The following is a 14,830-nucleotide window of genomic DNA, read 5'->3' on the forward strand; positions in this document are numbered from 1 at the left end:
TCTCTCCGCGGTGTGTTGGGCACAGATTGTCCTGGTAACACTGACTGTGCCCAGCTCTGGTGCTCCCTGGTGTGCCACGGGCACGCAGGGCAGTGGGGACCACGTGAAGTTGTGTCAGCCTGAGTTCAGAAACTGATCTTGCTTCTCTGTGCTTAAGGTAAACAAGCCAAGGTTAAAACAGTGTAAGAGAAGCGTTTGGAAATATACAGGGTGTTGCAAAGTTTGGAGTTAAGTCGTAGTTAATGCTCTGTGAAAAGATCTAATAGTTTAATCTAATCTGCACTCTTTGGTTCCAGGTTATCGAGCTTGACTTCGACCAGTTACCTGAGGGTGATGAAGTTATAAGTATACTGAAACAGGAGCACACCCAGCTGCACATATGGATTGCCTTAGCGGTGGGTATAGATACAAATGGGGTGTTCAAACAACAGTCACAAGATGGAACAATCATTTCCACTTCCTCACTTTCATGACCAGTGGTAACTGAGTTGTGAACAGGAATGCAGTGGGGTCCTTCAGTCATTGATTCTAGGCCAGATATTTTTGATTTGACATATGCATATTAGGATTTTAATTTCATCTTTTTCAAGAAGCAGTTCTGCTGGAGGCTTGCTTCTTAAGGTGTTGTTTTTTCTCCTCAATCCATAGCAGGCCTGGTTTGGACCTTTGATTATGCACTTCATAAAAAAAGGAGGGGGCAGTATCTTTCCTATGAAAAGTATTGTGAAATGTGAAAAAAAATCAAAGTTCAAAGGAAACCCAGTTGATTCTTCACTTATACATAGCCTAAAAAATTTGTGCTTTAAGGTGCTGAGGCACTGGCACAGGGTGCCCAGAGAAGCTGTGGCTGCCCCATCCCTGGCAGTGTTCAAGGCCAGGTTGGAGGAGGCTCTGAGCAGCCTTTTCTAGTGGGAGATACCCCTGCCCATGGCAGGGGGGGTGGGAACTAAAGGATGTTGAAAGTTCCTTCTGACCCAAACCATCCTGTGATTCTATGGCAGAAAAACACTTGGCATTATCAGAATGCCTTTGTCAGATTATCCCTGCTCTTACGTCTGATTTATACCTACATACCACAGAAAGAATCTGTGTGACCCCTAAAGCATCAGCTCGATAGGTTCTGCACTCGCTGGGTAGTATTGCCTCTTACACCTGTGTTTTCCAGCTGGAGTACTACAAGCAGGGGAAGACAGAAGACTTTGTGAAGCTGCTGGAAGCTGCTCGCATCGATGGGAACTTGGACTACAGAGACCACGAAAAAGATCAGATGACATGCCTGGACACTCTGGCAGCCTACTATGTCCAGCAGGCTCGGAAGGAGAAGAACAAAGACAACAAGAAGGAGCTCATTACACAGGCTACCCTGCTGTACACCATGGCTGACAAAATTATCATGTATGATCAGGTAAGACCCAAGTCTGTTTGAAAACCTGGATTTGTAAATTGTTTAGTTATTCTAAAGAAAACCATCAGTGATTCGCTAAAGGGAAGATAGGAACTGCTCAGGCTTTAGAGTGTAGTGCATGTAGGCAAAACCTGTAAGTATCTGGCACATGTGCATTGCCAGCAGGAGCAGTTATCTCTAGCTTGGCACAGCTCATAGAACTTCTTCAGGCAGCTTGTGGGGGCTGGGTAGGAAGGACTGGTTGTATGTGAACTTTAGAAGGGATGAAAAAAGATCCTTTTTGTTGTGTTTTTCTCCTGATGTAAGAGAAACAGATTCATTGTAGAAAGCATTATAGCATAGCCAGTTAATCCTTCATGTAGTCTAGGCCCCATATTTTGCAAAGATAGGTGTATCACAAGTGTTTTTCTTTGTCTAGAATCACTTGTTGGGAAGAGCCTGCTTTTGTCTGCTTGAAGGTGATAAGATGGACCAAGCTGATGCACAATTCCACTTCGTGCTCAATCAGTCTCCAAATAATATCCCTGCCCTTCTTGGTATGAGTTTATGAGTACTTGTGAAAACCTGTCTCGAGAGTTGAGTTTGGGAATTAATTCTGTGCTTAAGAGGCTGTGTGTGTGAGCAGAGGGAAGGAATGTGGTCAAGAGGTGACCAGAAACACCTAACAGACATGACTTTAAACTTGGGACACATACATAGGCTGAAGAAGTAGGCAGAAGTGTAATGCTAACGAGCATCTTCTGAGACCTGTGGGTGTGCATCCCCTGCAGCTGCTGAAACTGCCCTGAGCTGCCAGGGAGCTGTGTGCTCTGCAGAAGGGGAAGGTGCCACCAGTGAGGGGTTAGCAGGCTGTAACACTTGGCATTTCAGTTGTTCACTGGTCTCAATGTTTTTTCCTCTGGACCAGGAAAGAAAGAAGTTTCTGCAGAAAAATATGAAAATATAAATGTAATGTGTTCCCATGTTTGATTTTATTTGTTTCCATACACTTGTCACGATCAGAGATAATAAAAATTGTAGTTGTCTGAACTTTGTTAGTTTTAACTGTAACTTTTGAAAACTGACACAGCACAAGTTTACTGAATCATATTTTAGCTTCTAGTTTATAGCTGCTTTGTTTTTATTTCTGATTTATTCATAAGTGGTATGTTCTAACAGGTAAAGCTTGCATTTCTTTCAACAAGAAAGATTACAGAGGAGCCCTTGCCTACTACAAGAAAGCACTGCGTACCAATCCAGGCTGCCCTGGTAAGACAGTATTTGCTGTGCTTGCAAACTAACTTGGGTTTCCTAATTCAGATTCAAAGGGCATTTTTGTGGTCTATACCTGCCAAAAGAGCCCCAGCCCTCATTACAGAGGAGTTCAGGTGTTCAATGACTTGAAATGTTCCTTAATTGTTAGAGAAGAAAGTTGTGTTTAGGAATATATTTCTGGTTTTTATCTAAATATTACCTTTTAAAGAGCTGTTAGTATAAGGGCAGCTGTTTGTCAGAGAAATCCAAGAGGTTTGTGGAGGGAGGAACTGTTTAAGACTCATGCAGAACGTATCTGTGAGCCATTGGAATAAGGATTAAGAAATTATGTGTTAGCATTAATAACAAGCCATGAAAAGTGAAATTCTGCCTATAGTGCATGATGTGAGTTTCCCTGGTGTTGTATTATTTCCTTTATGCAAAAATGTGGGAACCTGTCAAAGTGATGTATGTGGTTTAGGTGTATGAATTCAAGGTATTTGGGTTAGGGTCCTAAATACTGATGAGTCTCTGGAGAGATGTGGTGTGCTTTGCCATGACCTGTCTGAGGGAGGGCTGTGTATTCTGGGCTTTGGTTCAGCAAGGAATCACTCTGCAGAAGTGGGTTCAGAAGTGCCAGCCCTGCTTGGCAGCAGACAGCTTCCCTGCACTCCCCACCATGTACACGATACCCAGATTGTCCAAAAGTCATCAGCTGAAACCTGTGTGTTCTGACTGGTGTCACCTTGCTGTCTAGCTGAGGTTCGGCTCGGGATGGGCCACTGCTTCGTGAAGCTCAACAAGCTGGAGAAGGCTCGGCTGGCCTTCAGCAGGGCTCTGGAGCTCAACTCCAAGTGTGTGGGGGCCCTGGTTGGACTGGCTGTGCTGGAGCTCAATAACAAGGAGGTGGGTCTGACTCAGCAAGAATCCTAGCTGCAAAAGTGAAATTTTTATCTTGCCAAAGGTAATCCAGATTTTAAAACGGGTAATAACCTCTGTGGTTAAGTGATCAGAAGTCCGTGCCGCTGTCGAATGATACAGATACTGACTGGTGGTGTGAGCAGCACGTGCTGAGTAACTGTCTCTTGTTGTTAAAAACCCTCAGCTCTGTTGTTTGTGGAGCTGGTTGGTACAGAAAAACAGTGCTAGATGAACGGTTTAAATTAAAATAATAAAAATCCACAGTGAGAGATGTGGGGAAGGTCCAGGTAACAGACCATTCACAGGAGGTTAATCCTGGGCTTTAAGCACATGAGCTTCCAAAGGAGGTTCAAAGCTGTGTTCAGGCTGCCTTGACATGCATGCCACGTGGTAAACCAGAGGGTAGAGAAGAAGAAATTTTAACTGCACTGATAAAACTCTGATTATGCTCATGTAGTTTAATGGGGTTCATAACTTCCTCAGCATGGACGAACCATCTCAGACATTGTCAGTGGAGGATGAGACCTTTAACAGCTTTAAAAAAATAAAAGTTGTTACATAATTGTATGTTGCTAAAATTTAGTGTGTTGCTCTCTGTAGAACACACAGTTCCCTAGAAAGGTCTTTTGTGAGCACAGAATGTCTGAAAGTTGTTTAGTCCACTACATATAGATAAAAACCAAACAGGCACTAGGAGCAGTGACCAACAGAGGGAAAGCTGTCAAGGGGTCAGTGTGGAGTGTCAAAGGACACTTAAGTCTCTTAGTTGTGTTTTTTTTCCTAGAAAGTCCTGCTCTACTTTTCCCATCCCTGTGTAGTGGTTTCCTTTCCCGTTTTCCACCTGTGTGCTGCAGGGAGCAGAGCTGGTAGCTGGCTTGACTTTGCTGTTCAGCTCAGCACAGTTCTGTCAGTCCCTGCACAGCCAGGGCTGAGGAGCAGCTGTGAAGCTGTTAGTAAGATACAGCTGTTGAGGTGTTGCTGATACCTGTCAATGTTTCCTTTAGGCTGATTCCATCAAGAATGGTGTTCAGCTCCTCTCTAGGGCTTACACAATTGATCCCAGTAATCCAATGGTGTTGAATCACTTGGCGAATCACTTCTTCTTCAAGAAGGTAAGAGATCTGTGAGATTTCACAGTTAAATACTTGCTAACCTCTGAACAGCAAGAATTCTGGTGTTGGATTCTGCCTCATTTCATCAGGCTAAGTGGTACCTGGTATGGAACTGTTAATGTAGATGGGCAAGGGTAAAGTTTTTGACCTGAATTTTGTATAAAGCTTGTTCAAGAAAATCAAGAAAAGGTACAATTATTTCTGAAGTGAAGGTCACCTCTGTGTCCTGAAGGGTTTTCATTGTTGGGGATTGTTGGTTTTTTGGTTGGTTAGTTGGGTTTGGGTTGGTTGTTTGTTTTTTTCCCCCTCCTCACTCTCCTATGCTTTAAAATATGAAGTAGAGAAGAGTAACCACTAAAGCTAAATCTGTTGTTGTTTAGTCAGTGCTATCACTAAAGCTTTGTTACATTTTCTAGCTCTCCATGTTTACAGTGTAAATCACCTGACCATAAATAAAGTGAAGGCCTTCAAATTTCGTTTAACTTCCTTTTTTCAGGACTATGGTAAAGTGCAGCACTTGGCTCTTCATGCCTTCCACAATACAGAAGTGGAAGCAATGCAGGCAGAGAGCTGCTACCAGCTGGCCAGGTCTTTCCATGTTCAGGTAGGGCAGTTTTTCCAAGGCCTCTTGGAGCTTACACTTAGAAAATCTGTGTTATAAACATTCATGCAAAGGTTGCCTTTAAAATCACTAACCGATCTTCATTTAATTCATTTTCATTAGGAAGATTATGATCAAGCTTTCCAGTATTATTACCAGGCCACTCAGTTTGCCTCATCTTCCTTTGTACTTCCATTTTTTGGGTTGGGCCAAATGTACATTTATCGAGGGGACAAAGAGAATGCGTCGCAGTGCTTTGAAAAGGTTCTGAAAGCCTATCCTAACAACTACGAGACCATGAAAATCCTTGGATCTCTTTATGCAGCTTCAGAAGACCAGGAGAAACGGGATATTGCCAAGGTGAGTCTTGCTCCTGCCAGAGTCACAGGTATATGTGCAAGAGCAGGACTGGAAAATCAGGCCTGAAATCAGACTGTTCTGTAAGTCACAAAACTCGGGATTAGTTGGCTGTAGGCATGGAATACTCCATACAGGCTGTCATGAGTGACCTGCCTGGCTGAGAAGACAGAACAGGCTCTGCTGGGCTCTAGCTAAAGCACTTCCAGGAATTGAAGGAACTTAAGGAATTTAAGTCCAGGAGCCCCCGACTCATGTTCGCACTTGGTGCCATGGAAAGGGTAGGATTCTTGCCAGAGATATTAAAGTTCTCTGCAGATGGTAAGTTAGCTAGGGATTTCCTGAAGGCAGCAAATTAGCTGTGGTTTCCAGGAAACACTTGTCTTGGCGGATCTGGAGGGACAGTTAGACTTTTTTTAAAGGGAAGGTCTTTTAAATCTGGATTGGGTAAATAAATGGAAGAAGTGTTAGCCCCCATTTCTGTCTGCTCCTGTTGGTGTAATGCTTCTGCTTCACTAGCACTTGGTGCAGGTGTTCCATTCTCCAGAAAACAGCAACGAGGGAAGGAGACGAGTGCAGGTTTTTTGTGGCCAGACTGTGCAGATGCTCAGGGTGTTTTCTTCTGCAGTGTGGTATATCTTTCTAGTGTTCAGGAGAATACCCTCACTCTTTCTTTGAACTTTACCTCCATTTTTTGAAAGTTTGTGTGTCTACAATGTGGCACAGTTATTTTCTGCTGTTTTCCAGGGACATTTGAAGAAAGTCACAGAACAATATCCTGATGATGTAGAGGCCTGGATTGAGCTAGCCCAGATTCTAGAACAGACTGATATACAGGTACGACTAACATACACTTGGTGAATTGTGTGTGTGCTTTTCATGAGAGCACATAAAGCTCATTCTCTTGTTTCTCCACCACTTTCTCCTTGTGAAGGGTGCCCTGTCAGCCTATGGCACAGCCACACGCATTCTGCAGGAGAAGGTACAGGCTGATGTTCCCCCAGAGATCCTCAACAATGTGGGTGCTCTGCACTTCAGACTGGGGAACCTCGGGGAGGCCAAGGTATGCAGTTACTCAGGGTTTGAACTGAGTCCCTTGGTAACCCACCCACAAGCTTTGCTTTAAGAATATTCTGGAGTGCTTCATCCCTCTTTCCTTTCTGTGCTCCAGAAATACTTCTTGGCGTCACTGGACCGTGCCAAAGCAGAAGCTGAGCATGATGAGCATTACTACAATGCCATCTCTGTCACCACGTCCTACAACCTGGCCAGGCTCTACGAGGCCATGTGTGAATTCCACGAGGCAGAAAAGCTGTATAAAAACATTCTGAGAGAACATCCTAATTACGTTGATTGTAAGAGACATTTGGTATTACAGTTCCACAGTTGTCCTTATGATAGCAAAAATCTTCCTGTTTACGGTGTCTCCTTTCTTCTTGTATCTGTCTTCCCTTCTTTTCATAGCAGTTCTGGGGCCTGTTTACCCACTCTTCTCCCTGCTTTTAATTTTTTAAGGCTTGCATCATCCCTATAGCCCAATCTCCAGCTTTAAGCCTTCTCTTTATTGGTAAACCATACTGTACTTCAGAAATCTAGCAAAATCAGCTTCTCTGGACTTGCCTGCCCTTGCCCACTTGCTCCCCACAGGCTGTAGCTCCTCAGCACGTGGGTGCAGTCAAGGCCATCCCCTTGGTGTGCCCAGGCTCTGCAACTCTACCTCAGTGGATGGAAATAGAGACACTTTGGGAGAGTCAGTTTGTCTTGGACCTTGGCCTTCCCCAGGGAAGAAGGGCTGTTGAGGGTGTTAGCACAGCTTCTACAGCACATCCTGGGTTTGCTGCTCACTCTGCTGCTCCTCCTGCCCCAAGCAGCTGACTGTGGGGTTTGCTGCAGAGGTGAGGTGGCAGCCCCTGCTCAGCAAGCTGCAGCACACAGCATGCCCCAACCTTTTCCCTAGGGCCTTTTCCCTACTTGTTGTCCATTGCCACCTGCTGATACCCTTCCCAAAGCTTGTGGAGATGGGAGAGCTATTTTAAGTGGAGGGAGAACAATTACATAATTGAATCTTTCTTTGAGGCTTTTCAATTGTCTTTAACTTACAAAACCAACTTAAAACATTTGCATCACTGTAGCTGTTAGAAACCTGCAGTTTCTGTGTCACCACTGGGAATGGATGTTCCTCCTCGTGGTGTGTTTCATTGTGAGTAGAATTTGGAAGGTGTCTTGAGTGTTTGCTGTCCTTAGCCCATCCAGAAGATTGCTCTTGAAATTCATGGATGGACAGTATTGTCTTTATTCAGGATGACTTTAAGCTGTTCACTGATTTTTATTGTGTTTTATTTTGTTATTTTTAGGCTACTTACGATTGGGAGCGATGGCTAGGGATAAAGGGAATTTTTATGAGGCTTCTGATTGGTTTAAAGAAGCACTTCAGATAAATCAGGTTTGTAACCCTCTATGTGTTTAAAGTTAAAACATTGAAATACTGACTTTTTTATTTTCCTTCTGTTGTGTTTTGATTTTGTTTGTTCACATAAACTAGGGGAAGAAGAGAGATCTACTATGATCTGCTCTATGTGTTTTGTTTGCTGATTGGTTTCCTTTTTCATATGGGTCCTACATCTGGGCCATGGCACAGCTGCAGGTTGGGTGGGGAAGGAATTGAGAGCAGCAGTGAGGGGAAAGACTTGGGAGTGACAGTGGATGAGAAGCTCAGCATGAGCTGCAGTGTGAGCTCAGCCCAGAAACCAATGGAATCCTGGGCTGAGCCACAGGAGTGTGGGCAGCAGGGCAAAGAGGTGATGGAGACCTCAGAGCAACTTTTCAATCTCTGAAGGGCCTACAAGGAGCCAGAGAGGGACTCTGTGTTAGGAACTGTAGGGACAGGACAAGGGGCAGTGGGTTCAAACTGAAGGAGGGGAAGTTTAGGTTAGATCTTAGGCAGAAGTTTTTCCCTGTGAGGATGGTGAGACACTGTCCCAGGTTGCCCAGGGAGGCTGTGGCTGCCCCAACAGCCAGGTTGGCTAAAGCCTTGAGCAACCTGCTCTGGTGGGAGGTGTCCCTGCCCAGGGCAGGGGTTGGGACTGGAAGATCTCTAAGGTCCATTCCAACCCCTAACGTTCTGTGATTGTATGAATTGTACTGAAGAAGAATACACTTCATACCTGGATAAGGAGCCTGGCAAGGCAAAGCTTTTGCAACTTAGAGAGAATTTTTGTTTAGGACCACCCGGATGCTTGGTCTCTGATTGGCAACCTCCATTTGGCTAAGCAAGAGTGGGGGCCAGGACAGAAGAAGTTTGAAAGAATCCTGAAGCAGCCCTCCACACAGAACGACACTTACTCCATGCTGGCTCTTGGCAACGTCTGGTTGCAGACTCTACACCAGCCTACAAGGGACAGAGAAAAGGTAAAGGGTGTCTGTCTGTCCTGTGTGGGCCATGATTTATTTGTGTTTTCTATCCAGAGCCTTTTTTTCATGCCTGTTTGGCATCTTAGAGTGCATAAAACGTCTGGGTACATCTTCTAATACCCCACTGTGGAAGTGAGTGGTCAGTTGGGGTGTCTCTTTCTGCAGGAGAAACGCCATCAAGACCGTGCACTGGCCATCTACAAGCAAGTCCTCAGGAATGATCCAAAGAATTTGTATGCTGCTAATGGCATAGGTGAATATTAGACTCTAGTTTTCCTTCAGAGGTGATCCTCATCTTTGTTTCATGCTTTGTATAGAATAGTTTTCTCAGGGAGGGCCTGGGCACAGCGTGGTGGGGACAGGAAAGAACAGCTTCCTTTGGCAGTGTTGCTGTTGGGGAGCTGTGTTCAGGCAGGATTTCACTCTCCCTGGCTGGGGGACACAGTCCATGAACCTGGAAGCTTACACTGTGCATCTCACTTTCCCCTCAGGAGCTGTCCTGGCACACAAAGGGTATTTCCGTGAAGCTCGTGATGTGTTTGCCCAAGTGAGAGAGGCAACAGCAGATATCAGTGATGTGTGGCTGAACCTGGCACACATCTACGTCGAGCAGAAGCAGTACATCAGTGCTGTGCAGATGGTAACATCTCCAGATTGCTCTGTGTGAGCTGGTGGCTTAGATGAGCTCTGGATGTTTCTCAGTTGACGTGGCAGTCTCTGAACAGTATTTTAACAAGGTCTAGGTCTATTTCTAGCATCCTCTTGACTGTCAGGTCTAGATTTAAAAACAAACTGCCTGATGTGGGTGAAGGGTAACAAAGCACCTACCAATTTGACTTTTTTTTTTTGGTGGCAGAGTTAATACATAATTGGATTAGATTTTTGGGTTTGGCATTAATTATTAGAGGGGCTTCAGACACTGTAGTTACTGTCCCTGATTTACATTCAGGGCTTAGTGAAGTAAATACAATTTGCTGCTGGGATTTTTTAATAGCAGTAATTCTTATTTTTGTTAATGGTGCAATCATTTGTAACAGTTGGAGCAGTCTGAAAAGCTGAATGGGCCTTAGCTGCTGGAGACCTCAGCAGTCCCTCTCCTCCAGTGAACTGTCTTAACAAGCTTTGCTAACACAGCCACGTTTGGTCTGTTGTGTTTGAATGGGCTCTGTTGTTTTTTAGCACTTGGTCTGTTTTAATTGACAAAAAACCTAATGAAAATCCGATTTTAGCAGCTGTTCAAGCAGTGGAAAACTGGGTATCACTTTGACCTTTGATTTGTGCTGTACAGGGGGAGGGTTTCTGGTCAGTGAAAAGGAGACATCCCTGCAGCAGAACACACTTGAAAAAGTGGAAAGCATATTAGCAACAATGCTTTTTAGGAATAATTGCTGGAGTTAGCTAACCAAAACAACAGGCAACTGTCACCTCTTACTTTGATTATTTTAATTTTTTTTTCAGTATGAAAATTGCCTCCGAAAGTTCTATAAGCATCAAAACACCGAAGTATTGTTATATTTGGCGCGGGCACTGTTCAAATGTGGCAAGTTACAGGAGTGCAAACAGACTTTGCTCAAGGTATGAATACAAAGCACGTCACAGAAGCAACTCCTGTCCGTTGGTGTGTGTCTGGGTGGGCTGGGGCTGCAGTGGTGGTGCTGGGTCTGTCACTCCCTGAAGCTGTCAGCTGTGGCTCACAGAGACCCCTGTGTTTGTCCAGGCCAGGCACGTGGCGCCGAGCGACACGGTGCTCATGTTCAACGTGGCTCTGGTGCTGCAGCGACTGGCCACCTCCGTCCTCAAGGACGAGAAGAGCAACCTGAAGGAGGTGCTTAATGCTGTCAAAGAGCTGGAGCTAGCACACAGGTAAAGGTCATAGAATCCTAGAGTCAGCCTGGTTGGAAGAGACCTCAAAGATCATGGAGTCCAACCCTACTGTCATTACTGGATCATCTGCCTTGGGGTTCCCTTGCAGTCCATTTGCAGTAAGGGGCACAAACCTGGGGAAAAGAACAATCCTCTGTGAGGCACTGACTGTAATGAGAACTTCTAGTGGGAAGACAGAATTGGGCCTGACAAAACTGTATTGAGACTTGCTCCGGAGCTAGTTTCCTTTGGCCAGGTGGCCAATATGTGTTTCTCAAAGGGTTGTTCACTGAACAGCACAGAAGCTGTGACAGACAGGGAATAAACCCATCGCGGTCAGCAATGCACTTAGAGCTACTAAATGAAGTCTCAGAACTCTTTTTAGAAGTTTTCCTCCCTGGAATGGTTTTGGAATGTTTTCAGTCTGGGGAGCCCTGAGTGCACTGTTTAACTGTTGCATTAAGAGGGGCAGGCACAGAGGGAAGTGGTGATGTTTCTCAGCTGTTGGGTGGTACAGGATGTCACTCAGCAGTGAATGCTTTTGTTTTGAGGCAAAATGGCAGTAAGTGTGTCAGTAATGCATATTTGCTTAGTGTTGTTTGCTGTTTTTTCTCCAGGTACTTCAGTTACTTGAGTAAAGTAGGTGATAAGATGAGGTTTGACTTGGCACTTGCTGCTACGGAAGCCAGGTAAGAAAAACCAGCCCAAGCACAGAGAAACCCTCCAGTCAGACACCAAGTGGGATGTGTTTGTCTTGTCTTTTTCATATGAAAACTGGATTCCAAAATTGCAGCTGGTAGTCTCTTAGAACAGTTGAAATACAAGTGCAGGGTCACTCCCTACTCCTTCTCCTGTCCTTGCTTTCTAACGTGTCTGTGTAGTCTAAAACTCTCATTGTGTTGGTGTCTGCCACTAGCTGGAGCCTGCAGAGCTTTAGGGGCTTTAATGGCAAACTTTGCATCCATGAGTGGAGTGACATTTATTTCATCTCTGTCTTTTACTGTTTGGCTTTGAACATAATAATCGTAGCAAGGTTCCATCCATGAGTGGAGTGACATATTTCATCTCTGCCTTTTACTGTTTGACTTTGAACATAATAATCGTAGCAAGGTTTGCTTTCAGGGAGATTTTTGGAGGTAGCTGATGGGTAAATAGCTTGGGTCAGTTATTGAAATGTGGCAGACTTGTGTTTTGTGGAGTCTAGACTGCTCTAGCAGTTGCTCAGGGTGATGAGCCCATCCAAACTGGTCTCCTGGTTAGCCTTTTTCCTTAGGTTTTCATGCAGTATGGTCTGTGTTTCATTTGCTGCACATTGTTCCCAGATTTCCGTAGCCCTAGCTGAAGAATGTGTATTGGCCATCGTGCACTGTACCCAAGTGTGAGGCAATATGTTCTGAAATTAGATACTGCCAGATAAATTAGCTTCCTGGAAAGTGCTTTAATCTACTCAAAAATCTCCGCTGCTCTGCTGTTGTGCGATCTCAAGTGGCTCTTTCTCTGTGCTGGGGATATGAGCAGAGTGCTGTGATGCCCTTCAAAGCCCTGTGTGTCTGCAGTGTGTTTGGCACCTCCTTTGCCCGAGACTCTCCCATTCCAGGCAGTGCTCTGACCTGCTGAGCCAGGCCCAGTACCACGTGGCTCGGGCGCGCAAGCAGGACGAGGAGGAGAGGGAGCTGCGTGCCAAGCAGGAGCAGGAGAAGGAGCTGCTCCGCCAAAAACTGCTGAAGGAACAGGTTTGGTTCTGCTCAACTCTCTCTATTGCATCTTTTGAAGTGTACTCTATTTCTTACAAGCCTGTACCTGGTCAGTGTCTCTGCTCCTGTTGCTCGGGGGTGGTACCCAGTAGCTGTTTTTCTCAGAGTAAGTGCTGACAGCAAACATTACAGCTGACAGGGGATGCTCACTCTTTGTCCCCTGTAGCCTCAGAAACAGATTTTTCATGTTACAGGGAACCAGCCCAGGTGTACCAGAAGTGTTGCTATGGGATTTCAGTGCGGCCAGGCTGGCTGAGGGAGCACTTGGGGCACTTCTGCCTGCTCTGCCATGGGCTTGTGGACACTGTGGGTTTTGTCCTGTGGACCTTATGCTATGACACTAGACTGGCAGAAAGCAGCTTTCCAGTTTCCTGACAGCAAATAGCTTACACTCCTGTGGTTCTATGTCCAGGCACAATAGTAATGGTCAGTTTTCTCGGTGTTTCAGGAAGAGAAGCGCCTGAGGGAGAAAGAGGAACAGAAGAAACTTCTGGAACAAAGAGCTCAATATGTGGAGAAAACCAAGAATATCCTGATGTTCACTGGTGAAGTGGAAGGATCAAAGGAGAAGAAACGTGGTGGTGGTGGAGGCAGGGTAGGACAGGGGGGTTGATTCTTTTCAAATCTCTTCATTTCCCCGTTTGGTGCCTGGTCTGCAGGAGCACAGGTTTGCAGTGTCAGACCCCTCAGCTCCACAGAGTGAAACCACACAGGTTTGATACCAAAAGGTAAAACCTGGAAGCTAAGACTTAAAAGCTCTGAGCACAGAGGAGGCATCACTGAAATCTGTTCAGTTGTTAAAATAACAAGGTAATTTTATGACGTGCAAATTTGGAGTCTGTTTCTAAATCATATCAATCTCGAGCCAACGTTTCCCTAATCTCTAGGTGTGTATTTTCATGTCTTTGGAAACATGTTCAGATGGTTTCATTTTGAATTATTCTCTGGTAGCTTTTGAGCTGGAAGGTGAATAGTTGTGTTGTGTCTTATCACAGCGTTCCAAGAAAGGCACAGGGGAGTTCGATGAGTTCGTCAATGATGACAGCGATGAGGATCTGCCCATATCCAGGAAGAAGAAGAAGAGGAAGGGCAGTGGCAGTGAACAAGATGGGGAGGAAGAGGAGGGTGAGAGGAAGAAGAAGAAGAGGAGGAGGTAGGCAAGACTTTAATATCAGACTTCCCTGAGAAGCAGTAGGGCTCCTAGCTGTATCCTCATGCAGTTTTTGTGGCAGTTCACAAACTGTTGTCAGAGGTTTTGTTTGCACCTGCACTTTCCTAAAGTGAAACAGTCACTCTGCAAAAGAGCTAGGAGTAACATGAAACTGGACATCTCTTGAGATGGTATTTTTGTGTGTTTTAAGGTTTTCTTGCAATGTTTTGCTTTATGTCCTGTAACGAGGTGTCTGTTGCAGACCCCAGAAGGCAGAGGAGGGGAGTGAGGATGAAGAACATGAAAATGGGCCACGACCGAAGAAACGACGTCCACCCAAAGCAGAGAAGAAGAAGGCTGTAAGTTAAACCCTGAGCCACTTGCTGAGTGGGCATTTGGAGCTCAGCATCACCCTAGACAGGAGAGATTCGTTAGTGCTGAAAATTGCAACAAAACCTCTTGAAGCTAACTGCCTTTAGGCTTATTTTTATCCTAGAACCCTATTGCCATTGCTGCCTCAAGGAGGAAAAGGACATTTCCAAAGTCATCTAGAATTAAGTGATAGCAAATGGGAAATCTTTTAAAAGCCTGTCTGTTTTGCTGGATGTGTATGTGTCTGGGGCCTGTGCTTTCACCAGCCACAGGAACAAGCAGCTCTTTGTCTTTCCCCTGTACAGCCCAAACCAGAGCGTCTTCCTCCCTCCATGAAAGGAAAGATCAAATCCAAGGCCATCATTTCATCCAGCGATGATTCTTCTGATGAGGATAAACTCAAAATTGCTGATGACGGGTAAGAACCGTAACGAGCTTGGTATGAACTCGGAATTTCTCCGTGCGCCTCGAGAGACGCGGCGTGACGAGACGGCACCAGGGGAACGAGGAGCCTTTCCCTGGGCTCACAGCGTCACTTCTCTCGCAGATTCATTCTGCTCGTTCTCCCCGGGCTGCTCTGCTCTGTCAGCCGCGGGTCGCGTCTCTGAGCAGCTCTTTTCTCTGTCCTGCAGCCACGCGCGGAACAGCAAC

The 14,830-nt window shown here is 45.4% G+C and overlaps 1 protein-coding gene across 1 annotated transcript; it reads left to right on the forward strand.

Annotated features, from left to right (window-relative positions):
• Positions 1–296: 296 nt before the first annotated feature.
• Positions 297–14,824, forward strand: CTR9 (CTR9, Paf1/RNA polymerase II complex component; the record flags this gene model as incomplete). Its single annotated transcript, XM_009082480.1, has 24 exons — positions 297–395; positions 1,166–1,405; positions 1,824–1,941; positions 2,564–2,653; positions 3,396–3,544; positions 4,564–4,671; positions 5,168–5,275; positions 5,396–5,632; positions 6,377–6,466; positions 6,564–6,692; positions 6,801–6,984; positions 7,984–8,072; positions 8,852–9,037; positions 9,206–9,293; positions 9,532–9,680; positions 10,499–10,615; positions 10,758–10,903; positions 11,521–11,592; positions 12,501–12,636; positions 13,106–13,252; positions 13,653–13,810; positions 14,070–14,166; positions 14,485–14,597; positions 14,812–14,824. Coding segments are annotated over 24 exons (3,063 nt in total), but the record flags the coding sequence as incomplete, so codon positions are not given.
• Between the last annotated feature and the right edge of the window lie 6 nt (positions 14,825–14,830).

This window comes from Acanthisitta chloris, unplaced genomic scaffold (assembly GCF_000695815.1).
Source record: "Acanthisitta chloris isolate BGI_N310 unplaced genomic scaffold, ASM69581v1 scaffold10879, whole genome shotgun sequence".
Classification (NCBI taxonomy): Eukaryota; Metazoa; Chordata; class Aves; order Passeriformes; family Acanthisittidae; genus Acanthisitta; species Acanthisitta chloris.